The sequence below is a fragment of the Myzus persicae genome, unplaced genomic scaffold, assembly GCF_001856785.1.
Source record: "Myzus persicae strain clone G006 unplaced genomic scaffold, MPER_G0061.0, whole genome shotgun sequence".
In the NCBI taxonomy this organism is placed as follows: domain Eukaryota; kingdom Metazoa; phylum Arthropoda; class Insecta; order Hemiptera; family Aphididae; genus Myzus; species Myzus persicae.
In genome coordinates this window covers 21006-48677 of record NW_019101524.1, presented here as the reverse complement: position 1 = coordinate 48677, position 27672 = coordinate 21006, and the positions used below count along the sequence as shown (strand labels likewise).

Sequence of the window (27672 nt, the reverse complement as noted above, 5' to 3'; positions counted from 1 at the left end):
TAAAAAAATATATACTTTTTCTAGTATGTGGTAGAACATTACATTGTAGACTGCAGTATAGGTATATTATAATATGTGATTATCTCAAGGCGTTGGTGTAAAAAATATAATCACCTCACACCCCCCCCCCCCCCGAATAGTAATCGGAACAGTATTTAAGTTTGGACGTGAATACTTAATACGTAGGTATGTTATATTGTGCATATAGTCATGCGCTGCCGACAATTTCTGCGGCAGCACGCACGGTTGTGGACACAACAGCGGGAATAATGATAATATTATAACGTTCGGAGGACTTTCAGCCTGCACCGTCGCCGCTGCCGGTGCACCGAAAAATCGCTATTTCACATACCTGCAGCTCCTCAAAAACGTATATTTTAACGTATATTATATTAATAGTAGCCGTACAACTCGTCTTGGGGAATATACAGTTCGCCCGCGTATTCCCGCGGAAACCGGTCGGCAAAATATGATACGCTGTCCGGTCTCGTAGCGGTTACGCGCGCCCATTTAATAATAATAATTGTCGACGGTAATAAACGACGAAAAATCTCGTTCCGGCGGCACTCACGCAGCTCGTAAATCCTACGCAGTTTCCCGAGGCTCTCGCGTTATATATATAGTCGTACCAGCAGCGCGCCTTTACGCACGTACATAACACACCATGGGCACATGTATATGCATAGCAGCCTCGTGTTATAGATTTACGATCGTGTCACGTCCGCGTAATGGCCTGCACCGGCCAGCGGTTTCGGGCCGAGAATAATAATTACGGGTTATTGAATTTGCGTTATACGATAATACCTGCCTGCCCACCTCTCGTTCCCTTACGAGACGCGACCTGTGCCCCGGTTGTTGGCCGCGCTGATTTGTAAATAGAGACGTACTGGCACGGTGACGTATTTACGACCTCGGGCGCGAGCAACGGGGCCGCCGAAATCGCGTTTGACAAACCACCGCTCGGATGATTTATCGGGATGCCGCGGAATTGAAAATCGGATGGACGGAGAAAAAAAAAGATCGACAGTTCGTCTGGGCCGCGGCGGTCCACAGCTTTTCAGACGACCTCCGCCTCCGGTAAGTTGCTCGTAAAATTATCTTTATTATAACGATCGGCGCGCCATTGAAATAACATGCTTTATTATGGGCAATAGCCGATAGGTAGGTATATGTGCTTATAAAAATGTTACACCTATAACATACAGCATTAAATTAAAATGGACGCCATGGGCCGCTTTCGATTTCGTTTTGAATCGGTTTGCAAAAATTGCCTCCCCCTCCTCGGCAGAGTTTTTCTGAGTAATATTATTTTTATAAATAGTAAAATAAATTATGATAATAATTAATAGAAATATTATATTTATATGCAAATAGCCTCACAGACAGTCTATGCTCAGGGCCTTCTTGCTGGGCACGCAATGATTTTATATAATTGAATTCAAATTTAACGCATCCAACATCATGACCTACTCAATGACTGGGAGTACACTCGATTCATATTGTACTACAGTACTACCTACACTTTCCTTTTTTTTTATTTGAAAAAGCCAAAAAATACTACCATTCATCAGTTCAAGAATCGAGTACAAATTTAATACCTAAGCTATATTTTTGAAGTGAACACTTCTCTTGGGAGGCTCTGCTTTTCGCTTCAACTATGGGAGTAAACGATGAGTGAAAATATCAGCGACACTGATAAACGTAACGCTTTCAATTCATTATATCTGTAACCTGTATAAATACATTATACGTATATATGGATGCGCGCGCACGTTCGTCAGAGGATAGTGGCTCTAATACCACTATTTAAGATAGTATGGTTGCTCACCGACTATGGTAATATGGTTTATCCGACGGTCAATGATACAAATCTAACAACAGTCACTCGAGTCACTATTTTGCTCACACGGAACGTTGCTATGTTAGTAAAATTAATAAAAACCAATAATCAAAATTTATTAGTAGGAGTTTTCACTTCTGTCTTCTGTCTCAAAACGGTAATTTTTAGTTTTATTTTATTTTAAACACGATCATACTTGCATATAATTAGGGCAAATAATAATAATTGTTACATTAACATAAACATTCAGCCTCAAGATACACTCTGTATTAACCCAATTTAGACTAAGCCTTCGTATTAGGTACACATACAGTATTATACTATATTACAGTTGCTAATATTATAATAGGTTCCTACCCATCAGTGCATATCACATACCATCGCCGAACGCAGAGCGATAACGTCGTGGTATTGAAATACCAGTTCCGGTCCGTCGTTTACCGGACGGTCCGATTGAAACGTTGGTCGTTTCGATATCAAATGATATTGCAACATAAATTTTGGAATATTATTATCACCGTACCTTATGTATAAAATATAATACAATTCCGAGACTCACAACCGCCTCAATGCACCTCCCGCGGACACTCGTCCGGATTGAGATAATAACACCTGCCTCGACCCGGTCGACGGATAATAATTGTCCGGCTAGATTCTATTACTGATTGCCAGTGCTCGTGCGTGTCGATTAATCACTAACTCGGCGGGGCGAACGGATACGCACCGGAGGTCGGTGGCTCGACAAGCAAACAACCGTATCCGGTCAAAGTGTTCAAGTGATTAGAAAACGTCGTCATGTCGCACATCGAGAAATAAATAATCTCGGCCGTGAAGTAGATCCGCCGCAAGTGGTGGTTGAAACAGTTTTAATTTTTATTTGTTTAATTCTTAAGTACATGTAATTATGTATTTATATTGTACCTATAGAGTTGTTGAATGTATAATTATTTACGTACATGTCGTAGTGTATAATATTATTTACTATGAACACGGTAATATATATTAGAGTTGACCTAATTATTCATATCATACAATTACAATATACACATTTTTCATTCCTGCCCACTCCCCCCCCCCCCCAATTGACGATTCTCGGCCCGTCATCATCGGATCATTTCGAGACTGGCCGTTACTAATGTCGCATTATACCTAAGTGTATACCTATATTTCGAGCGACCGTGTCAACCGCTCATCGACCGTTCGTCATCATAGAAAGTTAGGAACATATTCTTGGCAATCGCGACACACACAAAAACTATCGTATAATCGTAGGCACCTGCAAACGGCAGTTATGATAATATGTGTGTAACACACTGTCATATTGATATGATGATATTTCATGTTCACTATCCACCACACCGTTAGAAACTCTGGGTTACTTGCTTTTGGATATTCGTATAGGACCTGCACCGCTTGGTGTTTTTTAATAATGTGTTTTGATAAATGAAAATACTTAAACTCAAAATCGATTTCGACCGTTTCTGGACGATCCGATAGAACAAAAATAATATTTATAAGTCATACATACATGTATATTACACAAAATCATAAATTATTTATATTAATTACATAACCTAACGTTTGTATAGCTACAAAGCGACGGTGTTTGTGGTCAGTCGCGGGCGTAGTAAGAGGAAGAAGGCCGAATCGGAAAGTGGTGAGATGAAAACCGTTTCGATTTGTGAAGAAACGCAAGGGACGTCGTACTCGTTCAGTCGTGCCGTGCGGCCAGTGCCGCCACTGTGGCGTTCAGCGGCGACTGCGACGGAGGTGGCGGCGTCGCGACGGCACTGCACTTTTTCAGGTGCGTCCTCATGTTGCTACTCTGGCTGAAGCTCAGCCCGCACTTGTCGCACGAGTACGGCTTGACGCCAGTGTGGTAGTTCATGTGCGTCTTCAAGTGGTGCTTCTTGGTGAACGACTTGGCGCACACCGCGCACGCGTACGGCTTGACGCCCGAGTGCAGGCGCATGTGCAGCGTCATGTTGGACCGGTCGGCGAACGGCTTGTGGCACACGGCGCACGAGAACGGCTTTTCGCCAGTGTGTATGCGCAGGTGCTGCTTGAGCAGCATTTTCCTGGTGAACGACTTGCCGCAGTGGTGACAACTGTGCGGCTTCTCGCCCGTGTGTATGCGCACGTGCATGTTGTACGCCACCCGCTGGTTGAAGCTCTTCGTGCAATACTCGCACTCGTACTCCTTCCGGTTCCGGTGAATCTTCATGTGTGAGCTCAGGTACCCGCGGTCGTTGAACAGCTTACCGCACTCCGGACAGCTTCCGGAGAACTCTCTGGTGCCCTCGTGCACGGACCTGTGGTACTTGTAGTTGCGCAGTTGGCTGAACTGCTTTCCACACGACTCGCACACAAACGGTTTCTCGCCCGTGTGGGTCCTCTGGTGGATCTGTACAGGCAGAAAGACACATTATTAGACGTGTGGATATTGGTTTGCACTGTCGACGAAGATGAGTGAGCCATAACGATTTCAAATGTCACACGGTTTGTATTATTATTGCCATAGCATTTTTAAGTTATTACTGTTCGTGAGTTTATACAATAAAAGTTTACGTATTTTTATGATCTGAAACAGACATTTTTTAGTTTTCCGGATTTGTCGAGGAAAACATTTGATTGCGTATACATTTTAAATTTTTATTGAACATGCTATTCCGTAGAACTAGGAAAATCTGTATCATTCTATATTTCGGCGATATCTCTATCCTGTGGAGAGAATATTTTGACTTCTTAAGGATGGCATTTTGATTTTCTTTCGTAACTTTAAGTTAATTTGTTTTTAAGCGTAATAAATGATGACACTGTAAAAACAAATTATCGAACACATCGCATGGATACTCTGGTACAATCGTCAAATTATATTTAATTATTAACTAAAAGTGTTTGGCTACAGATCAGGGGTCTTCAACCCGCGACCCACCTTGTCATTATTTGAGGCCTGTGAACGGGGGCAGGCATAGGAAGTATTTTGAATACAATTTTAATTATTAAATTCGTGTTTTCATTGCGAATGTGGACAGTTTTTATGCAGCTGAAAAGGTTGAAGACCCCTGAGCCCCATAGATAATTGATTACAAGATTACCTCATTGGTTGCCCAATAATAAATTATTTTTACCGCCTACTCACATGTTAGGTGTTTAATTATATCGTTTTTAGAAAGAATACGGGCTTATTAGTCATTTGAAAGTTTGAATGTTTTTAGATTTAAATCGTTGTTTATAACATAGTTATTACAGTTAGATAAGTTGAGTCTGGAAAATTATACCTTAAGAGACGCTTTGGTTACAAAAGTTTTCCCACATTCTTGACAAACGTGACTTTTTGTTTGGTTCGCATTTCGGTCTTTCTCCGGGATCCCATTATTGTTAGCATCACTGGTAACTTTTGGTTTTTGGTTCGTGTCCCTGTCACTGTCGGTTGACGGTGACGGTGGTATTGAAACAATTGTTGGCTCTTCCGGTGGCGTTGGTGGCAGTGGAATAGGAAGCGGTGCTTTTTGGATTTCCGTAACCTAAAAAGAAAACTGGTTTTAGAATTATTTAAAATTAACACATAGAAAGCAATAGGACACTGTACATATTATTAAAACTAATTTTTAGGGTCCATATAAGATTGACAAGATTAATAGTAGAGGCGGTAACGTATCAATTATGTGTATGAAATGGGTGAAATGATTCATGGGCTAGAAACATAATGGCGAATACCATCATTACATTATATTTATACAGACGTCATACAGGTTTTTATGTGATAAGTATACGTAAAAGAGTTGTAAGATCGTATCCGATTTAAGTGTTTTAACGTTACATCGATGATTGTATTAACTGAATTTCGTTAAAAAAAAAAAATAGAAGTCCTGCAAATACTTGTGCACCTGTATCAATATACGAGCCGTGATTTGTGTTTACACGCTAAACTGCAGATTGTTTTTACTTTTTTCCTAGCTACGTTGTATTTTATAATGTTAGGTAGGTATTTAAAAAAATAATTATGAAAATAAAATATAAACACTGTGAAAGTATCAACGTGCTTTTGTTTAAGTCGTAGATAATATGCGATACCGCCCACGGTCTTCACAGACCAGTCACGATCGGAGTCTATATCCAAATATCTTAAACGCAATCGTATGTTGGTAATTTATATATACCTACGACGATGGTACCGGAGTCGGAAGATAAGTGTTCAGCAGAGAGAAAGGCCAGTTTTGAATTTTTTTATTTCCTAATGCACTATCTCTTAAGACCGATTTCGTGTACGCGCACATATTGATTCGCATAACGCTGTATTAGGATATAATGTACAGTTTAATAATATTGTTCCACTCGCACGTTGACTCGGCGATGCGCGTAAATGTGTAATGTATATAAATATATACACTTATGTTGTTAATCGGGTAATTTAATAATCATTATTTTCATTACAGGATGAGCTAAAATTTCTAAAGACAACTCTCGATTTAACTCGGCGGCGGCATTACGCAAAATCACCGGTGTTGTGCGTGTGTGTTTAATGTTTATATGGTTTGATAACCGCGTAACAATAAATAATCGTGAACACAGGTACAAAAATATATGCTATAGGTATACCTACTTATTCATTGATTTGTGTTTTACATCACTTATTACACAGGACAAACGTCGATTATCAAAATGTGTTAATTGCACACTGCTCGTACGATATTATATTTACATATATTTAAAATGTGTGCGTTTATTGAATGTAGATGTAAATTTAATTGAATTTAACTTTAAATATTATCTGAATGATTTTAGATTTTAAGAATTGGGTATGCGTTAAAGTTATGAAAAATAGAAGTGCAGGATACTGCAGGATTTTCAAAATGCAATAGTTTTGGAGGTATATTGATTTGTATCTCAGTAGGGTACTATATTTTAGTAACCAAATTATTAAAAAAATAATAATAATTTAGTTTTGATTTCGAAATTGTTTGTTTATTGGTTTTATACCTTAGGGGTTCATGTCTTATACAGTTATACTTTGTTACCCAGTGGTGTTGCTAGAAAAACAAAATACCTCTATTGTTATACAATGCACATGCTATTGCAGTAATGCTTTATTTTTAAACATGAAATTAATAATTAATTTTATTTCACAAAAAAACAAATAAAAATTAATTTAATTTCTAAAACTTAGATACAATAACATTAATAAAAACCATAATACTTAAAGAAAAAATTTATTTTGCACACGTATAAAATAAAATATTTTCAAAGAGAGAATTCTAGGTTTTTTTTTTAACCAAACTCTTCAATTACTATAGATAAGATAATGTCTTACAATAAAATAATGTTATGAGTTATTAGGGTATAGGCCCGGGTCTACCATTATTGGTATACCACTTACCTCATTAATGGATTTAGCATATTAATCAATCTGTTTTATGGCTATATGGATACACTGTATGTAATATTAAGTTCAGATAAATGAATAGAAGTAATTGTTTTATAAACCATAAACTTTAGAGACTCAGTCTAGATTAGTTATTGAAAAAAATAGGTCAATTTAGTTATTAAAAAATATTAAAATTATAATAATATTTATTATCTATGAAAAGAGTAGTCTTAAAGCATTGGAATTAATTTAAATGATTGTATGCATAAGTTATTGCTTTAATTCTAAATAGATAATTTAGTTTAGTTTGTAAAAATAGTTAAGAACGCAGTGGCGTATATACGAATTATTTTCACTATGGGCCGATTTATCAATTATCACTAGTCAAGCAGCATAGCCATAATTATACATTTTTAAGGGAGCAGCTGTTATATAATTAAGAATTATGACGTATTATACAGTTCAAATAAAAATTGCGCAATTCAATTTTATAATTATTATGTAAAATTAATTTTTTGTTTCTTTTTTTAAAAATATTGACAGTGCCGTTTGTATATTTTAATGTTATCTTACTATGAATTTAACATCAAAGTCAATAAGTCATTAAAGCAAGTCCCGTCAATATATCTAACATTTCCTTGTAGATTACTCAAAAATGATTTTAATCAACCGGCTAACTTAATCATGGTGAAAAACTGTTAACAGTGTAAATATACATACAATGCTTTAATTGAACCTGCAATTTCACTATGGGCTCTGGCCTAGGGGGCCTCCCCCCTATATACGCCACTGTAAGAACGGGTAGGTTTAAAATTGTTGTTCTCAAAGGTTTTCATAAGCATGAGGATACTAACGAAATCAACGTACTGTTGTAATTAAAAATAAATAATCGGAAATTAAAATCGTACAATATTACTATATAGTAAGTCTAAACTTGATGTGGGTACGATTGAGCATGATTTGTTTAAAGCTACGCATATCTGTCAACGGTTGTCACCGTTTCTCCACGACAATCACGCATTGCAAACCGTACTATCATTTTTTTCTTATCTACGGTTATTTGCGGTTATTTATTTGATGTCAATTTTTCTAATATTATGTGATATGTGAAAACGTTTATTAAACAGTAAATATTAAATATTAACAATATAGACGGCTACCGATCATTAAAGAAAAATTAATAACTAAATATTATAACCGGCTGGGCCAGTCGCACAGTAGTGAATGGCAATATGCGCCAAGTAGGTTTTGTTTTCTATTTCTTGTTCGTCTGATACGCCGAAAGTTTGCCCAATCGTGTTGAAAAAGATTGTTTAATGTTCAATCGTGTTGTAACCCACCAAAATGTACTCAGAATGATGTACCTATCATTTCATTATATTTATTACCGAATAATAATTATTATAAAACTGGGCATTTTTAATCAAACAATCTTCAAAATATAAATATTTAAATAATTCGTACATCATAGATAACCTAACCTATATTATTTAGGAACTAATTTTTTTTGTGACTAAAATAAATTATCAATGGTCACAAAAAAAATGTATTTATTATTTGTATTGCTTTTAAAATGTTTTTAATTAAGAAACGTAATATAATTTTCAATAAAAATAAAAATTAATTAAGTTATTCGTTTCACAGAAAATGTACAAGTTTTCAAATGTCAATAGTAGTATTGGTTTGTTGCGTAGTTTTATAACAGCTAATAACTAATAGTTATATACATTATTTATGCGTATTATACCGATTTAGATGTTTAAGACTTAGACCGAAGATGTTCTATCTACATGGTGAAATTATGTATAATCGACTACTATTACGTTAAGTTAGAAATGTTCACTAAATAAAAAAATAAACATTGTTTGCTTATTGTAATACTATTTTTAATATTATTTTATATTTTAGTGGTTTTTTTAATTGGAATATACTTTTAAACTGTACTAATTACTGTACAGTAAGTACTATAAAAGCTTGAATCCTCAATTTGAATATCTCAAAGTGTCTTGTTATTTTTTGAAAGTGTATAGTATACATTATTATATTTAAATTATTACTCTTGTAAGCTTTCTACAATTGCAATTTTTAGAACATTAACCGTCATGTTGTCATCGTTGATGATGTGCGTGGTTGTATATTACAATAAATACTTGTACAATACAGTCAATGTTTTACTGCACACATAATAATATAGGTACTATAAAAGGATATATAGTCAAATAGAAAGACCGAAATATTTTACAACTGTAGATTCCCACTACATTTTTTTCCTACTTTTTAGTTCAAGACCATTTTCTTAAAACATCAGGCGTTCGTAGATTTATCATATGAAAAAATGATCACTTCTCTGGGTCATGAATTTATAACAGACCATACATATTTTCACAAAATCGGCCGCCGTCCAAATAATAATATTATATTTACCAGCGAAGCACATATTATGGTATGAATACTGTAGGATATGTAATCTAGTTTGTAGTTTATCGGATATGTCTCGTTTAGTCAACATTTTCGAATTGTGTTTGCTGTTTTGAGAATTTTGAATACGTTAACATTTAAATCACTGGAGGCCCTAAATTTGCATTTGGGTCATAAATATGTAAATATTTTTCCGAACCCAACATTAAATAATAAACATGGTTGTATTAAGTTGAGTTTTTTGATTTGAATTCATCGGTTGTTGCACTTGTTATTAATAGTTGAATAAAAACAGATAATAATAATATGTTTTAGATAATGGTCACATCGTTAGTACAATTTACACAAGAATTTTAGATACGGGTTCGACGAAATATGGGTCGATGTTTATTTTTTCCGTCGCTCATTTCTATTTATACTGTTTAATACAATAATTATAAAACATCAAAACGGTAATATTTTTAGCAATTAACGACTTTTCCATTAGTTTCTTTTCTGTTTTAATACGATGTGATTTTTACTAATGTTGACGACTCGTGATTATGTCGCGTAATTTACTCTATGGGGATGAAATTAGAATTTAGTGTTGATTTATTGTAATTTCGTGCACTGAAAAAATATAAAGTGATAACTGATAACATTAAAATGCTTCAATAAATTGATGTAAACATTTAAATTAAATCGATGAGTTTTAAGTGAAACATAAAAGAGAAAAGAAAATAATTTAACTCGAAATGTTTTTGAACCTCTCTGGCTTAAGGTAGTGGTTATCTCAGTGGTTAGTCATCACTTATCAAGGTAATAATATTATTTTCGAGTTTTATCTAGACAAATCCTGATTTGCATGAAATTATCAATTATTAGCCCCAGTTAAGTAAATTTGAAAGGTACGCGGTGAGCGGTGAAGATGTACGTTATTGGTTGTTGTCGAAATACCTAAGTACTACGTAGGTACAAACTACTTACTCATCAATTTAAATGTGAGTTTTCTATATCGCATATACGTCAAACAGTATAGAAATCGAGTCGATTATCGGCCACAGACACTCAACTATCTGTATAACGACCGGATGTAAGTAACATAATAACTACATTATAGTCTATAGAGATTTAAGCGAAATCTCCAATAACTAATAGGTAACAAAAAACTTTTCGCACCGACAACGTCTTGAGTCGTCGAGCGGAAACTAGAGTAAACTCGACAAGTGAGTGGTTATAATAATATTATTTATATTATAATATAAGGAATTCATAAATAGTGAATTAATTTCAAAAATGTCTCATGTAATATCTTCTGTTGTAAATTATAAAATATAATGACTAATAATTAAGTAACTTAAACAAGTTTTGTCATTAAAATGTGATGACAAGATAACAATTGTGTGCATAACGACACCATAAATCTATATGTTTTTTTCAATTAAATTGTATAATTATGATGGATAAATTATTATAATCAATACAACTCAATTTCATTATAGTAATTATAATATACTTCGTATACCTTAATATTATACCATAGTTTATTAGTTTACATATTATGTATTCTAGTTTTAAAATATTAATATATAGAACTATAAAATGCAGAAACAGGGCGAAACAATGTTTTTATTATTTTGTTTAAAACAACGAAACCACATACTAGATTTAAAAAAGTTCCAGCTTAAAAACTTTAAGTATGAGCAGATAAAGTTTAACTCCGTGAGAAATATTATGGCAAATATATCCTGTATAATTTTTTTTGTGTTAGAACTTTTACATTTGATTAATGATATCAAACAAAATATTTTTTTTTTACTGTACAGCACTGTCGTATTTAGATACTCCGCCAAACGAATTCGTAAATGTTAAGAACTGTTTTTTTATTTATCGTTTTTTTATTTCTTAATACACACACGCGCACGAAATATACAGATGATTATGTATCTACTTATTCAATTTCTCTCTTCGTACTGAAATTAAATATCGTAGGAGACCGGACTGACATAGGATTTTCACCTACTAAATTCTGTTTTGATTTAGGAATAATTTAACATTAATTATACATGCAATTTCTAATTTCACAAGTATGGAATTTTGGTAATCATGTATAATATCTGGCTGTTTATAATTTACATTCTCCTAATTGAGAGGTTATGAAAATTGCAGTACTTGCAAATGTAATTTTTTAAACAAAAATTAATGATCATGTTATTATATTCTGGTCGGTATAACTTTGGTCGATGGACGAAAATTAATAATTTATTGAAACCCAATCGTAATTAACAGTATGATAATAATAATAATTTATTTTTGAGATGTATACTGAATTTCGTATCCCTGCCATTTTAAAAGAAGATTCAAAATAAGTTGATAATAAGAAAAAAAATAGCATATTAGAGACCCGTTAAAATAAGCTAAAGTTTGAAACCCGTAATAATTTGTATTTTAAAGCAGCGGTGTTATGAAATGTCCGAAAATGAAAATACGTAATTACAACTAACCTGAACTGCGGTTGTGGTCGGCGGGTGTACCGGTATCACCAGGGGGTCGGGTTGCACCGTCTTCGGAGCCGAGTATCTGGGAGTGGCACAAGGCGGCCGGGAATTCTGGGCCCAAGGCGACGGCGTCAGGATGCCTGTGGTCCTGGGTGGCTGACGGACCCTGCAATAAGGGTGCTGCTGCTGCGGTGGCGTCGTCAGGGGCGTCGGGTCATACATGACCGTTTGCGGAGAGCACGGGTGGCGAGGAGCTTGTGGCTGGACCGTGGACATCTCCAAGTGCCGCCTCGGGTCCAGTAGTGGCCCTATTCCCAGCGCACCTGCAGCCGTCACGAAACCGTCCATCTTGTGTCCTGGGACGACGGCCGCGCCTGTGTACACAAACTCCAGGACGCGACTCACATCCTCGTGCCCGACGTCCTGCAGGATGATTGTGACGCTGTCGTCCGGTCCAGGATGGCTGAGAAACAGCGTCTGCGCAAAGGAGAAATGACAGCAATAATGATATATTAATATAGAATATTATAATAGAACATAAACATTGTTGGGTCATGAGCGCCGACCGAGAGCCTGCGTACGGATGTCGTAGCGATATATATTGTGACGGTATAGGTACGTACCTACATTGAAAATTTTAAATAATATAATATATTATTGTTTATTATAATACACGTCCTATATCGTATAGATTAGGCAAACGTGGGCTATATCTTACGGTCTATATGGTTTTTTTCTCCGTTTTATCTATCACGCACGTGTGTATTTACATGGGATTCGTCTCTGGTACTTTAAAAGAGAATGTGGCAGTGGGGGCGGAGTGTGAGAGGAGTAGGATGATACGCGTGCGCGATTGTCGATAAATTATAATACACTCAGTCTCGGTGTGGTGAAATCGTTCTTCTAATTTTTTTTTCTCGAAATCCTCGCTTGTTTATATTTCTCCGCTACACAGCACCTTACGGCGGAGGTGATTACGAGTACAGTATCATGGGTATCATGGGTTCTAAGTCTACCGTGGTCTTGGAAAATGACCTATAAACTCGCGACACACGCGCCGCGGCCACGATTAATTCTACAAGCACGACACGGACACATGTATATGGTATATTATGAGTTTATGACGTATACTATTATATATGTGACGGCAAATCGTGAATAGTACCTATATCACCGAGGGTTAATTTCTTGGCGGTTTTCGACCAGCCTGGCGACCGACAATCGGACCGGACTTCATCGACAACCGACTGCATCGGATACGGTTTTGTGATTTCGATCGATAGACGTATATATGCAATACAAACATAAGCGCGTGCAGGTATATTAATCATATTTTGTCATGTATTGTTAACATTTAACTGGTGTTTTATTTTACATATTTTAACGTGTCTGCAGTGCTCGAGTGTATAAATAAAGGTATACGAGTCCACTGTTCGCTTGACGCACAAACAAAAAAACGAAAAAAAAAAAAACATCAATCGATCCCGCGGAGCTCTGATTAAATTTGAACGCCTCGCACAATAGGATTACTATCAGTGTTGGCAGTATCAGTTGTTCGACGGAACAGCTTTGAGTTCGTGGACTTGACGTCGTATATCTACGTTGATTAGATTCAATGACTTACGAAACGTTACTATATTATAGTACCTACATTGTGAATATATTAATTTGTGGTTAATTAAATTTCTTTGGTAATTGTAGTTGTTATTAATATAATGGTAGTGTACATGTACATCGATACATGATGTTATCTCTAGGCACGGTGTTATTAAACAGCATATTGTAATATCGTATCGATTATTATACACGTGTGCATAGTCGTTAATCGTTACAGCGATAACCTTATAAGATTTTAATTTCTATGTATGCGATCAGCACCTAAGCTCAGTTTTATATCAGTTTACTCGGGTTAAAATCAAAACCGTTGCTGACTAAATAATAGTCGACTTTACTCCATATTACTATTATGTATCTAACCTTGTCGATAAAAATGGGCAGGCATGGCAGTATGGGCGTACATTTAGCATTGGAACCACAAAAGGTCGGTGTTATATACACTAATGATTAAAAAAAATTAATGAAATCAACTAGCTAAGTAGTTTTTAACTTACTTGCAAATAAGAACTGCAGTACGCTAGTACGACTTTGTGGGCTCTTAATTTGTATCCGTCCGCGCAGCATATAACAACGTCTGCGAAATGTTCTGAGTTCATCATTTGTTGTAAACTGAACATCAGTCTGTTTTCATGATTATCATACTTGGCGTCTCCCATCTGGAAAAATTAAATTACATATAAGAGGTATATTATGCAAATAATACAGATAAATAATTATAATTAAAACAAATTGTTGTCATTAAAATTAATTGGTACTACATTCATTTTTTTTGTAGATATAAAGCAGTTTATTTTTTAGTTGTATTATTATCGAGCAGAGAAATTAAGTGCAGCAATACATATTAGAACTTAGCGTACAAATAATAAATGTATTGTTACATTAAAATTCAAAATAGGTTACTAAATCTAAATTGTAACACGGGAAGAATTTCAATTCTCAAATTTTGGCAAGGAAATTAAATGATCCTAACGTTTTGTCATCATTATCATTTTTGTTTGATAAACCTAGCTGTAATAAAATGGAATTTATCTACACGTAAGCCAATTAAATATTTTCGAATTTGATCAATGAATACTGATTAGTGATCAATTGATTCATTTAGCAAACGAATGTCCAAAATCACGATTTTTATCATGATTGGTCCGATAGGATAATTAGGTTTTATATTTGCTTACACAATACGTAGGTATATATTTTAATTTGACGCTAAAAGCAATACAGACGAAATTGTTAGAATTGTTTGAACAAAAATATGGATCCATTAAGACAATGTGTAACTGATGTTAAAAATACTGATATTTTAAGAAAATAATATGTGATGTTCAAATTTATAACACATAATTCGTAGGTTAGAGGTACCCCTAGTCGGCATCACTAAAAATGAAAATAAATTACCATGTAATCACGATTAAATTATATACGATACGGTAGTATGCACCTAAATTATCATGAGTCAGTAAAATATGAGTTACGATAGTAAGTGCACGAGCGCATTAAACGATGACTATTCACAGCAACAACAAGGGCACGTACCTACATATAATATTATAGTATTCGTACTTGTCTCTTTAATTATAGACGACATGACTGGAGTCATAGTATAGGCCTATATCCGTAAATACTAAATTATCTTAAGCCTATGTATTTAGCATACAAGTAATACAAATATTAATGTCTGCGCTTTGACAATAATACGACAGAAAATTTAATTTAAACACATATGGATTAATAGTAGCTAGGAGAATATTATGTACGTTGAATAATTTAAGTATTAACCAAAACAAAAGGTACGATATCATCAGAGTGATTTTAATTAAAGACGAGCAATTTAAACACAGACGTTGTTTGTGCTCTGTTGAATGGGTGCAAAAGACAAAAGAGAAAATACATGTTGGCACAATGTGTTTTTAGAGAAATAGAAATATAGCATTACATTTAACCGAAAGAATAATGTTTCGATCGACTTTTAACGAGTCGTTTAATTATGGGTTAGGTTACTATTCCGTGATGTACCTCATGTCCTCATACAATAATACAAAGAATAAAAACAATTTGGAAATGTCATTCAGAGAAAAGCACTAGGTGTTATCGAGTTTTGGGAGTACTAGATAATAGCGACAGAGAAGGACGAAGTAGGGACGCATATTTTACTTGTATAGGTACCGCAAAAGACGATAATAGGTAACAATAATATTTTTATATTATAATACTGCAGTGAAAACAGACGGACTTGAGAAGAGCCGTACCCGGTGGACCCTGAAAAAAATTTTAATTAATCACAGTAAATTGTAACTAAACGACGAACGCGGAACCCGAACGTTGATTTTAGTTTGTAGTCGTAATTTGAATCTGTTGCCATTAAATGTTTTGGAATCAATGTTGTATTATTGATGCGACATTTTTTTTTACGACAATTCACAATGAGGTGTAAAATAAAACAATGGAAAACCAAGTAAGGAAAAATGTATTAAGGATCATTCAGCCAATATTGAATCATAAATCCAAATGCAATCTAACTTAAGAATTCGTATGGAGAGAATAAATACAGCACTGATGGAGATATATATATTCTTGCATTTTTATGTACGCAATATGGATAATCCAAGGATTTATAATAAACCAACGTGTGATGAATAGGGAGCAAAAATTGTGTCAAAAGATGCTGATATCAAAGAAAAAAATAGGGGGGTTGGCGGGTTGCCAAGCGATACGAGCGAGGGCAAAGCCCTCTAGTGATATTACAAATATGAAATAATTGATTTTATAATGAAAATATTACAAATTACAAGCAGATAAGATATAATTATAAAAATTATATCAAATGATTAAATAAAACAAATTGTTTAGAATTATTTAAGTTGATGAAAAATTCATTATAAATTAAGATGCTCGTGTTAGAAAGACTAATTTTGGACTTTATTGAGACAAGAGGAATTACAACATAACATTTCCTGTTAAATCATCAAAGATCATTATTTTGTATGGCGTTTAATGATTTATTTTAGGTTATAGTAAGACGCCTAAATTAATTGGTATTTGACGTCTTAAAAAATGAAGATGTGTTTACTGCCTACGTCGATGCATAATAATTATGATATTTCACAACGTGATGTAGTACACGTAGTTTCTTTCATATTATGCCTTAACCAATAAACATTTGGTGGTTTAATACTTGGGCCCCTAAGTAATACCCAATTAATATTTATAGTGTGCAGAAATAGTTAATGTATGTGTAATTGGTAAACTATTAATTTCATTATAATATAATTATCATAAATAATTCGCTACACCTACATAGTTAGTTGCATAGTAAAAAAATTAACCTCGCACCAAGGTGTATGTACAAATTAAATATTAATTTATGTTAGAGTAATTTATTGAAATTTGTTTCTTATTTAAATGGTATACATATATACGCACATTTTTTGATACAATTCCGCTGTTATTTAATTATATACCTACCTTATCTATTTCATTCCCATAACTGGTTCGAGTGTATTTTTTGAAGGATATGCATATATTTGTGTATCGATTAAGGATGTTTTTTTCTCAAACAAAATTTTCGAAAAAAACTATAATAAATCTAAACGTTGGAGGTGTAACTTTCATATTGTTTAATCGTATAATTACCTCATACATATGCATGCAGTGATTGAAAATTTCACGAAGAACATAGTATTGAAACATTTCAATTTTTATAAGACCTTGGCATGCATATTAAATCGGCTTTATGATCAACGGAAGCACTCATCCCCCCCCTCCCCCCTGTAACCAATGTATCAAATACATTTTTTAAACTATAAATTATGAGGAATATTGAGGAAAATTTGTTTCTAAAATTTTAAAGTTTTTTTTAACAGCTATGTAAATAATAGTATACCTATTGCACTTAAAGTTTTAAAAATTATACGTATTATTAAGTTTTTAAATTTTGGCAATTGCTTCAGGGCATTTTAGTGTGTATTTTGAGTATGTAATTTGCTTATTTTTGTATAAGAGATTAAAAAATAAGTCATTTTTAATTATTTTTAAAACACGCACACGCCTAATATATTATTTTTGTAAATTAATTAACTATTTTCTTTTATGCTTATATGCTGTGTGCAATATAAAATATGTAATAATATATATTAAAATACTGAGCTAAATGCATGTGTATATTATACTATATTATCAAATCCTTAAAACTATTTGAATAAAAAATCATTGTTTATTGACATTTATATTGTATGATTATTAAAATAAAATCATTGGTCGAGATTTTCATTCGATCGTATACGAGTCGTGTTGGAGGTTAGAACTATACCCTTTTCGGCTTTTCAAAACTACTTACGTTCTTCATTAATAATATCTACATAATATATTTAACCTAAATATTCAAACAGATCAGGTTAAATGGTGCAGATATTGTTCACTTTTAAGTTTAATGCTTGTACTCGTATACTCATAATGTAAATACTAAATAGCACATTATACTATAATTTATAATGAACACATCATATAATTGTTTTGCATGCTTCCTGATCAGTACATTTTTAAATATATTTCTTAAAATAATTTGAAATAGATTTTTATGATCTGCCATCAAATACAGATAATAATATACACTGATATACTTTATAAACGATAGTACTATGCCCCTAACGTATTAGGTGTTTTAAATGAATATACCCATATTTTGAAATGTAATAACTCGAAAGTGTAGTATTTTTTTTTTACAAAATATCCTATTTAAATCTAAGATAAAAAAATTACCCTCTCTAATAACATTCTACAAATCTATATATTACTCATGCAAAAACGTACAACTGACTGGAGTGTAACATGCGTGCGTACTTATCGTATACACACGAATGGAAAATTATAGTGAATTGACCGTGTGGCGGACCATTCTTTCGGACAAAGAAATCCCAATGAATTCCCAAGTCTCTCAACACCATAACAAATACCAATATAATGATATTATGTGTGCTATTACTCACTGCAGTCGGCATATAACATTACGTATTATGCGTATTATAATAGGTATGTAATAATATTATTAAAATGGTATATATCTTTCTTTTTACGATTACTTGTTATGGGACACACGCGAACCGTTTGCTCGAAAAACCGGTCCAATAGCGCTGCTATTATCGGTTGCACGTTAATGCAATTAACACACAACAGCGCCGCACCAAACGCACAAGTTCTGTATACACGCGAAACGGGAAAAGAAAAAATTCAATCATAGTTGTTTATTTTTACCTCATACTCTACCGGTCAACTTTCTAAACTTCTGGAAGAGTGACTTGTTTCGAAAACTGTTTTTTTTTACACAAAAAAAAAAAACAACGACAGCAATCCGATTTCGTCGCTATTCGCTATATTTCCTAGTCAAAGTGCGTAACAACAGTTTCATTTCTCGGCCGACCTCGTTGTCTTTGAGATTGATCGCAGGTTCTCACAGCCCGACTTAAGACCTACGGCTTATGTATGCTAATCCATAAGCGATGTTTTGTCCGTGTTGTTTGTGTTGCTCTGATCGATTATATTTCGCGGTTATCCGCGATAAGATTACGTTGGGTGCCGAATTATATTATTTTAATACGTGACAGTTTGAGATCCCATAGTTTCAGAAATATGCCAGCATCGGTTATGTTCCCTTATCGAAGTTTTGGACGAGCTAAATCCATATTGGTCGAGGTACTTTCGATTTCTATTTTATAAAATAGGCATATAAGACATCAAAAGGAACTAATAAAAATAGAGTATAAAAAAAAATATAGCATGTCAAGTTTTTTTTTGTTTTAAGTCTATTTTTACAGAATTGATGATGCGTAGTAAAGGTTGCCTACGTAATATTGTTTCGCACATTATCCTAGGACCAAAGTGGTAGTGGGCACTAGTATCGAACTGTTTACAAAATTAATCATATATACAAACGGTGTTAAACACTGGTATTGCAGAAAGTTATTGATTCCTAAAAAATCTATTCTGACTTTATACTTGAGGGTCGCGAGTCTCTAGCTAATAATTATGTTTTTTCTCCACTGACATCATGAAATATTCATGTAGATAAAAAAAAGATTGCGCGTTATACATTATGGTAATTTTGTACCAACATACTTTTTGAGGTTTCAAAATATTGAATACATTTAATTAATTTTTCACTTCTACCTAATATTTAATTTTTGAAAACATCAAAACCACACAAGTTTTTAATCATATACATAACTTATTATATATTTAATAGTTGATATAATATTCTATGCTTAAAATTATATCAACTATTAGATGTATACGTTCACATTAATGCAAATAAATAATATGCATAAACTAAAAATGATGCAGTACCAATGTTAGTTATTGTTATTAACAATGAATAATTAATGTTTTTATGCTAATGCATAAAATATTCATAAAAAAATACTACGTACACCTGTATCTAAAATAAATGTGTTCAATTTAAAAAAAATGGTGTGAATATTGTACTTAAGTTTAGATATATTATACATTTTAGAATTTGCTATCATATTATGTATAGGTAGGTGGTTACCGATAGTTGTTTATTTTAATGAATTCGAGTTGATGTTTAAGTATAAACACTTTACTATGCAAGAAAATTAATTAATGAAAAATAGGTCATATTCTGTTTTAATTGAAATTCTATAGGGTGTTTGATCATTAATTCTCTGAATTTTATCTTTAATGCACACTGCGAAACGTGATTTGTAAATTATATTTTGAGATGACGGATTTATGTTTGTATCTACCTATCACTAAATAAAATAAATCGATAAAACAAGTCTTACTTACCTAATTGCACGTATGCTGTGCAAGTGGGGATTTAATTTGGAAGCATACATTTTAATACCCATAATTTGTTTAAAATTATTACTCGTATATTTAGGCCCGTACGTAATAGCTATTAATAGTAATATTATTCACTTCATAATTTGTGAATTAAACTATCTTTCGACGGAAATAATTACTAAGGCACGAACTTAATCAAATTAAAAAGCTGACTAACAACTATTGTGCTATTGTTATAAGAACATCTTCAAAAAGCACTAAAAAATTGCATTTAAAATAAAAACATTCTGGTTAAAAATAACTCGTAAATTAAATATGTCTAAAAATAAAATATCAAACAATTTCCAAAAATTATTTTTATTCTTAAAGTGAATGTCATGGAATGAATTTATATTTATTTTATTTCTATAAATTCCAATTCCATAAAAAGTTATTAAAGCAACCAAAATGGTACTCTATAGTAATTAACTAATCAACAATGTGAGGCACCACATATCATATTTTAATAAACCTATTACCTACGGAATGTAATTTTTAAATTAAATGCGTAGAAAACATCGATCAAACATTTTGCACTTTTAGTTAATATGAATCCACTTTTTCTTATTTTTAATTTTTTTACCGTATTTATTATTACTTTCCGGTATACATTAGGATATAGGAATACAATTAATTGTTTACTGTATATAAAAGAACCTGTTAAGTATATTATTTGTTTACATCAATAATAATACATAAATAAGACAATATTAGGTATACTTGTTTAAAAATTGATACAGACATAAAAGTGTTAAAAATAAAAATTTAAAACTAATATACTCAGTTTCTATTAAATATAATACATTATTTTCGTACATCTACTGGTAAAAATTTGTCTACATTTAAATATCTTATGGTTGATGTTTGGCCACTGATTGGTATTGCTTTGCGTATTGCCCGACTCCCAATAAAGATGTTCTTATTCAACTATAACGAAAAAATCAGTGGTTGAATAATATTGTTTTCCTATAGTTTATTCATTCGGTTTAATTCAATCATGGTACATTTCGAATGAATTTAAACTTCGATCGAATTAAATAGCCTATATCCCAGATCGTATTATGTAGTAAATTAAATACCAAACAAATATTTGATATGCGGTTGAATTTTTTTTTTTGTACTTCACCATGTCATGTCGTATGTACATGTTACTGCTTACTCTTGCACGTATATGGTACTTATAACACTTATAGTTCAGAAGAATATCTATGAAACCAATGGTTACTAACCAGTTTTGAAAACATGACTGCAATTTATATCCAAACTACGATATTGATAACGAGCACACAATAGTTCAGTGAGTAGTGTAAGTACCGATTTCAAATTCATTTATTATAACTTACTAACTATGGAAGAAATTTATCAAACGCATATTTATTATAAAACATGTATTATATGGACAATATCGGAAACTGAAAGAAGCAAAACAATATAATTAGAGTCATTAATAATTACATTCAATAAAACCACACCGTACACACCGTTGTGTTTTAGAAAAGACACACCTCCTTCGTCGGGACGATGGCATTTTATGATCATAACATTTTTGATGCTCATTTGCTTCATAGACTTCTATTGTATAGGTGATGCTTATAGTAATTTATGTCACTATTAGTATATTGACTTATGCGACAGTCGTATAGCTCATAATCTATAATGATTTGGTATAATCTATGAAAGCTCTTTTCAATTGGATTTGGCTTTGCCTATATTTCACGACTAACGAGAACTTCTAAGATTATAATCTTATATTATTGTCATGTATTATATCAGGGATTTGCGGAATCACTTCACTCAGAGCCTCCCTAAACCAATCGCCGGACGGTATATTAATTATTATTTAAACGAATAATATGTAAAAATATTTCAAAAAGGAATTAAAGGGTATAGGTTTTTAATATGCTATTCTCCTTCTCGGGGTGCAAAATTGGTAAGAAAAAAAAAATGTGAGATATCTACGTTTAATGCTCGAAAAAACTGCATAACCAATCAAGTGCGTACTGCTAACAGGTGTTGTACTATACTATTATATAGTCGCCTATACATAACAATATTAGGCACGTACACAGGTATTTGATTTAGAGGCATCCGTTACCAAATATTTACACTATGTTAAAAACTACAATATTATAGCCTGTAGGTATTTTTATTGACTGTTAGAAGCACTGGACCGTGTAATTTAGTGTACATACCAAATACGTATTATTACAATGATTTTTTCTTACAATGTATTATCACTATTATCGTATATACGTGACTTTTTTGATTTTCTAGTTTATTATATAATTCTATTCTCGCCGTTTTATTAACTATGCGTTTCTATAAACAAAGCGATTTTAGGGTTTGCATTAAAGTTGTATTATATTATAATATCTTCGGAGATCTGTTATGTCGACCCCGCGGTAAATAGTCCATATCCCCCGTCACCCCGGAGGGTGTACTCGGGATGATTCGCCAAGCATGTTCACCCCAGTTTTTTCTTGCAATGAATTTACTCAAATTCTTGTTATTAGAACATTCAAGTACCTACAGTTAAGAACCATATTTTCAAATACTTCAATGTTATCGTACCGCATTTGAATGCAATCCTTTATTTAAGGGAAACACGGAGTTTACCACGCTCGATTCACCCTGTACATTATTGTTTTTTTCTTTTTTTTATTATTATAGGTACATCTACATTACACCACGGGATCAAAAAATGGATGAGCGCGTCCGGGCATATTATTTTTATCACTATTATAATACGTGCTGTTGCAATGGTAAACGCTAAGTTTTATTTTCGAGGTGTATTATATGGTCGTTGCACGAAGCTGATTTCACGTCTAAAGTGTATAATAATATAATATTTTTTGCACGGCGCGCTCGCGTTCCGATATTATACGACATCATGACTATATTATTTGCGATCTGGGCGAGGGAAACGTTGCGACACTCGTCGCCGTCGTCGTCGTCGTCATCGTTGTCGCCGTCGTTGTGTCTGAACCGGTTGCCGATGCGGATTTTCCCCTATCCGACGAAGTTGATCGTCATTCGCTTCTTCCCAGATGTGGGAATTCGTATGGGCATAAAAAAAGAAAAAATCTAAAAACTTCACCAGATCGCGTGTACTTTCCCTTGTCACGTATTCCCACGACGGTACCTCCACTCTCCCCCTACAATCCACCTGTCAAGCTCTCTGACACCAGAGCCGGTGTTTCATTCGTGATGTCGACTCGCCTCGGTTGTGTATTCTATACAGGGTGGTTATTTTAGAACCTGGCCAGGCTGTGTAAGCATAGCATACAAAAATAACGTTATTTTTCGTTATTTTTTTTTTTTACTTTTAACTATTGATTTTCACTATAAATTGTATCCCCCACGCCATACCATTACTTGATTAGAGCTGTAGCAACTTTCAATTTTTTTAATAGCAATCTATAATTAGTATTCATACTTAAATGTCTTATTAAGATTTTATTTTATGAAATGTTGATAATATTATATTATACTATTAGGTATCTAGGAATTCGTGTCTAAATCTTATATCTGATTTAATTCCTTATTAATAATAGCTATTAAAAATTTTGGCCGGTGAAATGAAATTAAGTGTATCTAATAAATCTGTTTCTACTTTTATACAGCTAATATTTTATGCAATTATTAATTACATTTCATCAACTATTTGCTTGACTTAAATATAATAATATATCTGTCTGAAACGAACAAAATATGCACATCGAAATATTGCTCTAAAAGTTCTAAAATATATTATTTTGAAAACTAAAAACTAGAACTATTGGTTATTTTACGAAATTATTAGAAAATTAAAGTATAGTATATGTATATATATGTTTTTTGTTTTGATGTTTGAACAACACAGGTTATGAGCTTATTTTTTCTTCACATGATAATAATAATATTATAGTCTCTCTGAAAAATAAACATTGCTATATAAATAATTTAATTCGCATAAAAAAAAAATCACCCGGTATAATAAATACGTGTATTATATATACCTAACACATATTATGTACATATATATACATATAAACTTTATGGACCGGCTGGCTGCAGCGATCGTGTCCGCTAGATGTTGTGGCAAAATTTACATACACAGACGGTTAACCGTATTCACCTTAATCGCAGCCATATAGTGAACTATGCCGCACGAAATTGGTAAAAGAAGAAAATCGCCTTTCTATTATAGGCTCGACGTGTGCTACAATAACGTATACTTATAATGTTTAAAATACACATTTAATTTTGTGACGTACTTTACGTGTAGTTTATTTTTTCAAATAACGCCAGCGCATAAACTGGTTTTGTGGTCCATTCAAGCGGGGGCCACTGTGTATAATATGATAATAATATTTACACACACACTGCAACGTGTGCCATAATTTGTATACGGTTCGGCGTGTATATGCTCGCGTGTAGGAAGAACGTTTTGAATGGGTTTGTTAGTCAAACGAAATTCTGTTTGAATAAATACCAATAACGGTTTGCAGTTGTGTACAGTGTACATTATTGCCTATTATGTAAACGCTTTGTCTAGCCACCGCAAACAAGTATTGGTCGCTGCCCTACGGCCTACTACTGCAGCTGCATCAGATCTCGGCCCATAACCACACCCTAGGTTTTTTTTGTGGTTTTTATAATATTGTGATATTTATCTCGATCATAATTTCAGGATGTCGGTGGAGTATGATACCCTGAACCTCAAGTCTAAGAAAAATAGATCAGACGACTGATACGCACTAGACATAATTTATTTAGAAATTAATCTACATCATTTCATTATTAGAAATAAATAAATCGTTGCATGACGAAAATATCTATATCATTGATGTAACAATGAGAAATTCAAAAAAAAAATTTTACTCTATTTAATCTACAATATTATTTAAGCTCCTATGCTGTTTATTTTAATTTTTAACCCAAACTTGGCATGCACACTCTTTAGACTCCGGACTGCAATATTGGATATTTCTGAACTCTATATTATCACCTCAATGCAGTTTACCTATTACAATTTGAAATAATATTTTAATTTATTAATTTATGTGTCTTATCGTTGGTTGTAAAGAAATACAATTCGTGTGACTAAAGAGTGAATGTTTTTTTTATCCAGTGCATAGTTGAGTTAGTTATCTCGTATTACATTAATAAGTGAAAATATATTAAAACTCCTATAATGTATCACGTTGAAAGTTACAACTACTAAAGAGTATAATATAATAAATCGATCAGGAGTATATCAAACATAAATCATAAGTTATGCACTCAATCCCACTATATGATTTGGAATAATGTATTTTTCACCGCACAGATTTTATTCTAAATAATATGCATAATTCCAAATTTACGGTTGCAGTAAATATTAAGACACGCGTATACTTATATATTATATTGCACTGGTCAATAAAACCTGTATGGAGATTTAAACGCTTCGCCGTGAACCACATAATATATAAGTTTGTTTTAAACACAAGTATTATTTAAACACAATTACGAATATTTCAACGATAATTGCTAAGCACTTCGTTAAAACAGCATTTATCAAATTATAATATATAATTAAAACACGCGTAGATTATAAAAATGGTTGTTAAAATGTAATTTTCGGACACGTTTTAATAATAATAATTGTATAATGGTTGTGTTATCTTTTCGGTTTGATATCATTAATAGCCGTCGGGTCTAGAAAACCTGAGCGGTAAAAGCATCTATACTGATTATAGTTCACGCACCTAATAATTAGACGATTATTGTTATTGAAATGTGTGTTTTGAGCAGTTCAGCTATATAGTTGTAATTAGTCCGAGTAAACTTAAGACTGAAGATTTATTTAAAGACTTTTTTTAAACCCATGCATTCTGTTTCGTTTTTATAAAATAATGTTTTTTGTTTACGGAATTTGGTATACCTACGTAAATGCCAAAGTTTCAATTGCAAACAAATTTCTCCCGTTATTATTATTATGGTAGCAATTAATATTATAGGGAGTGTATACTGAACAGCTTATACACCTACAAGTTTATTACTGTGTGAATAAAAACGAGTATGATTTCGCACGTGTACACTGTACACAGTACGACGTACGTATACTATATATGTTTTTATAAAGTATTTATTTTATGGCCGTTTTAAAAACGGAGTGTATGTCTATTAAAAATATAGGAATTTTCGATTTAACGAGGTCGCCATTGTTCTAGTGGTGGATTTTAACGATATTTGGGTCTGTGAACTCGACATGCGAACATTAGCGAAACGAACGTGGCACGTTTCAGGTAGGATATGTAATATCGTAAAATAATATGTATAAAATATTATAATAGAACAGTATAATAATATAGAATAAGAAATTAATAATCGTGTTTTAGAGACTTGAACGCCCGCCGGACTCACCTCGGGTCCTTTGCAGCGCACTAAATCCTCCTCGCACTGCTCTTGGTGACGACGGGCGCCGTAAATGACTACAGAACACTATTAAAATTTTATGTATCGTGCCGATATAGGTATACATTAATCATTACCGACGTTTAATAACGGACGCGAATGGATCGCACACAACACTATGATATATTATTATTATACGTGCACCCCGTCGACTTTGTTTGTTATTGTTTTTGTTGTCATCGTCTTCTTCATCGTCATCTTCATTGGACCGCATCTACCCGAATGTGTGTAAATCGACAGCGGACGGACACGGTTCGTGTGTACTGAACGTGTGCGAAAAGCTGCACATGGGCTTAGGCCTGGTGCACCAGGCTCCCCTCTCACCCCGGAGATGCAACCGGTTCGAATGGGCGGGACCAGAACACGATCGGTGAAAAATCGCAACCTACATTGGTCGGTATGTACCCAAGGTGATGTATATTGTATACATATCATAATAAATTCGACGATTAAAATTAAATAAAAAATCCTTTGGACGTAAATATTGGACACGCAGACGATATATTTATGATTTATATACGTCTTCGTGCCGTACTGCCGTACGTTTAATGATTGATATTATATATAATGTGATATAGGTATATGTTTCCGCTTGTCCGCTGATTATTGGATAACGAATCATCTCTAGAATCGATCGTTATTACCTATTACATATTAAATATTATGAATCTATCAGT

The 27672-nt window shown here is 33.2% G+C and overlaps 1 protein-coding gene and 1 long non-coding RNA gene across 4 annotated transcripts; one reads left to right on the top strand and one right to left on the bottom strand.

Annotated features, from left to right (window-relative positions):
• Nucleotides 1-3350: 3350 nt before the first annotated feature.
• LOC111029421 (zinc finger protein OZF-like) lies at nt 3351-27276 on the bottom strand. 3 transcript variants are annotated; one of them, XM_022308407.1, is made up of 5 exons: nt 26945-27276; nt 14215-14376; nt 12110-12580; nt 5122-5367; nt 3351-4244 (listed from the first exon to the last, which is right to left on the bottom strand). In XM_022308407.1, the coding sequence occupies exons 2-5, from the start codon at nt 14374-14376 to the stop codon at nt 3552-3554; spliced, it is 1572 nt and encodes a 523-aa protein (XP_022164099.1). In that variant the 5' UTR covers nt 26945-27276; the 3' UTR covers nt 3351-3551. The 3 variants fall into 3 exon arrangements, with proteins under 3 accessions (XP_022164099.1, XP_022164101.1, XP_022164100.1); XM_022308409.1 differs by lacking the exons at nt 14215-14376; nt 26945-27276 and adding an exon at nt 13269-13378; XM_022308408.1 differs by lacking the exons at nt 14215-14376; nt 26945-27276 and adding an exon at nt 12727-12840.
• LOC111029422 lies at nt 13306-13799 on the top strand. The gene is made up of 2 exons (XR_002604015.1): nt 13306-13421; nt 13499-13799. It is a non-coding gene; the product is annotated as an uncharacterized LOC111029422 (long non-coding RNA).
• Nucleotides 27277-27672: the final 396 nt, after the last annotated feature.